This window comes from Olea europaea, chromosome 11 (genome assembly GCF_002742605.1).
Source record: "Olea europaea var. sylvestris chromosome 11, O_europaea_v1, whole genome shotgun sequence".
NCBI classification, from domain to species: Eukaryota; Viridiplantae; Streptophyta; class Magnoliopsida; order Lamiales; family Oleaceae; genus Olea; species Olea europaea.
In genome coordinates this window covers 26,175,160-26,182,156 of record NC_036247.1, presented here as the reverse complement: position 1 = coordinate 26,182,156, position 6,997 = coordinate 26,175,160, and the positions used below count along the sequence as shown (strand labels likewise).

General features: G+C 35.5%; 1 protein-coding gene across 1 annotated transcript; it reads right to left on the bottom strand.

Moving 5' to 3' along the window:
- Positions 1-597: 597 nt before the first annotated feature.
- Positions 598-5,574, bottom strand: LOC111404626. Its single transcript, XM_023033409.1, has 6 exons — positions 5,177-5,574; positions 3,524-3,876; positions 3,287-3,425; positions 1,634-1,986; positions 1,363-1,429; positions 598-934 (listed from the first exon to the last, which is right to left on the bottom strand). The coding sequence occupies exons 1-6, from the start codon at positions 5,288-5,290 to the stop codon at positions 926-928; spliced, it is 1,035 nt and encodes a 344-aa protein (XP_022889177.1). The 5' UTR covers positions 5,291-5,574; the 3' UTR covers positions 598-925.
- Positions 5,575-6,997: the final 1,423 nt, after the last annotated feature.

Below are 6,997 nucleotides of genomic sequence, written 5' to 3'. Positions count from 1 at the left end.
AATTGATATTACATTAAAATCAGGTCAAGCTCATCATGTGCAAGTAAAAAACATTGGTGTAAAACAAATCGCGTATGTGGGTTGATCTGACCAGAGTTACATGGCAATAGTTTAGAGGGAGGTTGAGAGAGTTGGGTTTGAATTTAAACTCAACCTCTCCATTACACAACGTCGATATAACTCCCAACACGCCAAAACTATAATACAGTAACGCAAATTCGGGTCTGGAGAAGGCAGTGAAAATACACAAGTATGGTGACCTGATTATGCAAGATTATTATCTCAAAGTTGGTCCTTGAATTGTGTATAACAAACTCTTTCCATTGTGATCAAGTTCTGACCAGAAAGAGAAGTACTTGAAAAGTAAGCAAGCAACCAAAGAAAAGTAATTCAACCTCTCGTTTCTTAGGATTTTAAATAAGTGCCAAGACTTCAAACTTGGTTAAAAGCATGCAAGTAAGTTTTACATTGATAAATAAGACTTAAAAAAATAAAAAATAAAAAAAAATAAATAAATAAACAACCCTCTTTCAACCCATAAGTCCAATTATCGTAACAAGGGAGATAAAATTCGAGTCTATACACGTTGAGATTTATTTGAAGAAAGTCAAATTTGGATCACATTGCATCAAGGCAGTTTTGACAGGGGAACAAGTGATAAATGCCTTAAACCATTTTACTATTATTAAACTAGACATTTACAATTAAAGAACTTAATAAAAGCACAAGGTGCAACTGTAAGAAACTTTGTTCTATTACAAAGCATGATCTTTTATATACGTATTTGCTAAACAATAATAGCAACATGAAGTTGTATACATATATATACTATATATCTTGCCCTAATTCTGTCAAACCAAAATTCTTCCTATCGTGTTATGCTTCACCAGACTTGGTACAGCCGATTGTTACACTTCCTAGTTGATCATGCTATCTGAAAAAGATAAGATAATTTGATAATTATCGAAAATATTTTAGAAAAGAATATCATATTCATTCACGAAACTCATATGGCAATGATGGTTCAACTTCCCTGGAGATTGACATTAGAAATGTTTTTCAATATGCACGTTACAATCATGGTTTCATAAAATCTAGTTTCAGTTCTCATGTCTTGTTAAATTAGTAACATCCTAAACTATACTTCTATTCCCGTTTCTCTGTTTATGTACCGATTGAATAGATCAATAGACCAGGTTTTGTTATATTATATTGCAAGCCATTAAAAGTTCTCTGTATGGCAAATATTCTCACAACAAAGCAGAAATAACAATACTATATGTCCTTTCTTTAATGGTTGCGGAATATTCTCAGCATGTACAAAATATTTCCTACGAGAACAGTGGATAAATATATGCTTACCATGTAAATATAGGGATTGCCACGACCCCCCGCGCCAAACCTCTTTACCTCCTCTAGCTTCAGCAACCTGCAAATGACCAGATTTTGTGAACTCAGGAGCTAACATTATATAATGTTACTGAATGTCAACATTAAGAAATTACTGTTTGTCTTATTCCTATCAAAGGGGACGTGCTTCCACATCAATAATGCAATGCATACTGCATTGTATTCATCTAAGTGTTGTGTTTTGTAACAAAGGCACAAAGAAAGAGAGAGATTTGGTATTCACATTCTTAATGCTTTGCTGGTGGAAGGGCTGTCACCAAGCAATTCACGGATCTTCACTTCAGAAGCACTCCCAACAGATAGAACCCTAAGTATGGCCTCAGCTCGGTGTCCCATATGATTTGAGCCAACTGGTTTCCTCGATTTGTCAGTAACACTAAAAACATTGGTGCAGCTTTGAGCACTGGAAACAGAACTGGAGCCACTGGACAAGCATGATGAAACCTCAGTCATAATTATCTCAGACGCAGAGTCAGAAGATTCCGGCACCTGATCGGGCAAAATTTCTAGCTTGCCGGAAGTCAGTTTTTTGCAATCGGAGATCCAGATGCTCTTCGAACGTTTCTTTCGCACGATCTGAGAAATTTAAAAGTTTTGTAGCATTATGAAAACAATTAGACAGAACTTTACATAAAAAAATTTGGGATTAATTGTTGAGATGATCATTTTTTGGTACACACAAAATGTGTTGAATTCAATATGATTACTGTATTTTAAAGAAGAAACTGAATTCGACTGATCCAAATATCACTAATCAATTCTCTAGGCTGTTTCAAGGTTAAAGCTAAGATATTAAGAAAATTCAGTCAACCAGAGTAATGTTTCAATCAAAGGACAGTAAAAACTTAATTACCTAAAGCACCACATTTACCTAATAAAATCACAAAAAGATTATGAAAGTCTTCAAACAGTAGTGGCAGCATTTATACAGATCAAGTAAATTCAAGTACAGGTCAATTTTAATACTGCGCTGCAGAATAGAAGGACAATGAAGTTTGGATGAACAGAAAACAGAGAGTAGCTCATCTCTATGAATCAAATTAGAACTGAAAAATGAAAGCATTATTTCATATGAACCAAATATAACGTTCAAGTTTTAATTGCATACCTAAAACAATCGGAATAATCATATAGTTAATCAAATGCTAGCACGCTAAAAATTTTGTTCGTGACAAGTATCGCGAACTTTTGCAATCAATTTTTGTAAAATTTATGATAAAGCACTCGATCAACAATAACACGATCAGAATTCAACCCTGCAGTACATTAATGGTAATTTCCATGCTTAACCAGGTGTTGATTCCTTTTTTCATATTTGGCATGTTCTGAGGTCTATACAAGATCTACATAAACTGTTGTGCAATTTATTTCGTGTCACCAGAAGGAGTCTGAAAAAGTTGGATGTTCAGCGCCGGTTCAGTATAAATAACTGTTAGTTATGCATGGAACTGGAAAAGTGAGTTAACTATAGTATGAAAGATAGGAATCAAATAGATCTGCCTTTATGTGGAATGTCCAATAAAAATACGCATGAAAACTATTCATGAAGCATAATCAATTATATTAGTGTTCCAGGACAAACGATTGCATTATTTCAAAAGCAACTTAAATATAAATGAATAACAATTATCGGAGGTGTAATAAAAAGAGACTTATTCCAAAAGAAATATTATCAACATAAACAAAACAGAGCAAATCATATACAACTAAATTTTCAGTGGAAAACTCATCAACGCCAACTTATCAAAGATCAAAAGTCAAAGCAAAAGTAGTTTCAATAGATAAAATATTTCCGAGACTTCGAGAAAGCAATCAGTTAGCAGTTTGCTATCATTTTGAGCTTCATTTCATGGAACCGATTCACAAACGCGATCACCTTCAGCCTAGGATCTCCAGCTGACGCTGTTGCAGTCGATGATTCATCATCTACAGTCATCACAGTGCTCGAAATTCCATTGCTCGAATTCGAAATCGAGAGTTTTGGATTCATGAAGCTCTCAGAACTGCAGCTTCCTCTGAAGAAATCAATAATGCAATGCATACTGCATTGTATTCATCTAAGTGTTGTGTTTTGTAACAAAGGCACAAAGAAAGAGAGAGATTTGGTATTCACATTCTTAATGCTTTGCTGGTGGAAGGGCTGTCACCAAGCAATTCACGGATCTTCACTTCAGAAGCACTCCCAACAGATAGAACCCTAAGTATGGCCTCAGCTCGGTGTCCCATATGATTTGAGCCAACTGGTTTCCTCGATTTGTCAGTAACACTAAAAACATTGGTGCAGCTTTGAGCACTGGAAACAGAACTGGAGCCACTGGACAAGCATGATGAAACCTCAGTCATAATTATCTCAGACGCAGAGTCAGAAGATTCCGGCACCTGATCGGGCAAAATTTCTAGCTTGCCGGAAGTCAGTTTTTTGCAATCGGAGATCCAGATGCTCTTCGAACGTTTCTTTCGCACGATCTGAGAAATTTAAAAGTTTTGTAGCATTATGAAAACAATTAGACAGAACTTTACATAAAAAAATTTGGGATTAATTGTTGAGATGATCATTTTTTGGTACACACAAAATGTGTTGAATTCAATATGATTACTGTATTTTAAAGAAGAAACTGAACTCGACTGATCCAAATATCACTAATCAATTCTCTAGGCTGTTTCAAGGTTAAAGCTAAGATATTAAGAAAATTCAGTCAACCAGAGTAATGTTTCAATCAAAGGACAGTAAAAACTTAATTACCTAAAGCACCACATTTACCTAATAAAATCACAAAAAGATTATGAAAGTCTTCAAACAGTAGTGGCAGCATTTATACAGATCAAGTAAATTCAAGTACAGGTCAATTTTAATACTGCGCTGCAGAATAGAAGGACAATGAAGTTTGGATGAACAGAAAACAGAGAGTAGCTCATCTCTATGAATCAAATTAGAACTGAAAAATGAAAGCATTATTTCATATGAACCAAATATAACGTTCAAGTTTTAATTGCATACCTAAAACAATCGGAATAATCATATAGTTAATCAAATGCTAGCACGCTAAAAATTTTGTTCGTGACAAGTATCGCGAACTTTTGCAATCAATTTTTGTAAAATTTATGATAAAGCACTCGATCAACAATAACACGATCAGAATTCAACCCTGCAGTACATTAATGGTAATTTCCATGCTTAACCAGGTGTTGATTCCTTTTTTCATATTTGGCATGTTCTGAGGTCTATACAAGATCTACATAAACTGTTGTGCAATTTATTTCGTGTCACCAGAAGGAGTCTGAAAAAGTTGGATGTTCAGCGCCGGTTCAGTATAAATAACTGTTAGTTATGCATGGAACTGGAAAAGTGAGTTAACTATAGTATGAAAGATAGGAATCAAATAGATCTGCCTTTATGTGGAATGTCCAATAAAAATACGCATGAAAACTATTCATGAAGCATAATCAATTATATTAGTGTTCCAGGACAAACGATTGCATTATTTCAAAAGCAACTTAAATATAAATGAATAACAATTATCGGAGGTGTAATAAAAAGAGACTTATTCCAAAAGAAATATTATCAACATAAACAAAACAGAGCAAATCATATACAACTAAATTTTCAGTGGAAAACTCATCAACGCCAACTTATCAAAGATCAAAAGTCAAAGCAAAAGTAGTTTCAATAGATAAAATATTTCCGAGACTTCGAGAAAGCAATCAGTTAGCAGTTTGCTATCATTTTGAGCTTCATTTCATGGAACCGATTCACAAACGCGATCACCTTCAGCCTAGGATCTCCAGCTGACGCTGTTGCAGTCGATGATTCATCATCTACAGTCATCACAGTGCTCGAAATTCCATTGCTCGAATTCGAAATCGAGAGTTTTGGATTCATGAAGCTCTCAGAACTGCAGCTTCCTCTGAAGAAACTCAAATAAACAAGTACAACAGCGATAATCAATCAAGTTTGATAAAAACGCAAAACATAATAGAGAATGATTTGGATGAATTATCAGTTTTGATAGAATTTACATTGAAGAGGAGGAGGAGAGGAGGAGAAGTGCGGAGGCGACAGTGCGTTCGATCTTTGATGGAAAAGAAGCTTTCACTGTTCGCGAAACCATTTTGATTTTGTAATTTTAATTACTCTGCAGTTTGAAAAGGCGGGATGCTTTGGGATTTTCAAATTTTTTGTTAGTGAAAACGGTGTGAATATACGTTTTGATGATTCAGTTAATCCCTCACTCTCTCTCTCTCTCTCTCTCTAATTGACTACGTTAACAATTAGGGAATACGAAATCAGCAAGCTACGTATTCGTGTCATTTAATTTGGGCCTCCTTACATGCTATGAGGACGGATTTGTTCCAAGCGTGTAAATGGACAATGATATTGAGTCCAATGTAGAACAGGTAATGTTTAGGGGTGTGTGTGTGTATATATATAAAGTGGAAATTACACCCATTCATGCTTTTAAAGATCCAACTTCAAAATCATATCCAAAGTTTGTTGGTACAAAAATTAGATATTGATTCAAACTTTTAATATTAATAATATTCAAGTAAATATTAAATATTAAATACTATAACACAAATTTCATCCAACCACTCCCCTGACCATAATCAATTTCATCTTCTCTTCTTTCTCTCAATGGCTTGAGCATCGTTGCACTATGTGAAGGGCGTAGGGGTGATGACATCGCTGAGGGAAAAGTGAGCGTCGCTTTGCAGTTTGGCAAAATTTGGTGGGGGCTCGATCTAGGAAGAATCTGATTTTTTTGGGGTTTTTGCGAAGATTTGAGATGGTGATCGTTGTTGCACGAATCAAGTAGTGGCAAAGGTGCCGTGCGCGACAGAGATGGTGCGATGGTGGAGTGCTGTGTGGCAATACAGTGATGGTGTTTACAATTATTGATGGTGATGCAAGTGATAGTGGCAGTATGGGTGGTGATCATCTGCACGAATCAAGATGTGGCGATGGCGCCGCGCATGACGGAGATGGTGCGGTGGTGGAGTTCAAATGACGCAATGTGGTGGTGTGCTATTTGGTTGGTAGGGTGATGGTGTTTGTAGTTGTTGGTGCTGGTGGTGGTGGTGGTGGTGGTGGTGGTGGTGGTGATGGTGATGGAGTAGAGGTTGGGTGATACGTGGCTCGTTGTTCGATTGGTGCAGTGGTAGTACAAATGGTTTATGGCAGTGAAGCATTGGTTTTGGTTGTTGGAGTGGTAGTGGTGACAACTTCCATATTTTGGCGGTGGCGAGCGATCGACGTTGGTAAAATTTCAGATTGGCGATAGTATCAAGGTGGTGGTCACAAGTGTTGGCAATGGTCACAAATGATTTGGTTGATTGTGACAATTAAATTGGTTAATCTGTGACCAATGAAAACGATAAATTGTGATAAAAAATAATGTAAGACCTAAAAAATATCAATTTTTGACCAATAATTTGATAATTTATGACTATATATAATAAGTCACAACTTATTATATTTGTGATTTGTGGTCGATTAATAAATCATGAATCATAAATTTTTGACTTGTGAATGATCAACAAATTATGTCCTATAAAAATTTTAAATTGTGAACATAAAATAATTTGTGAT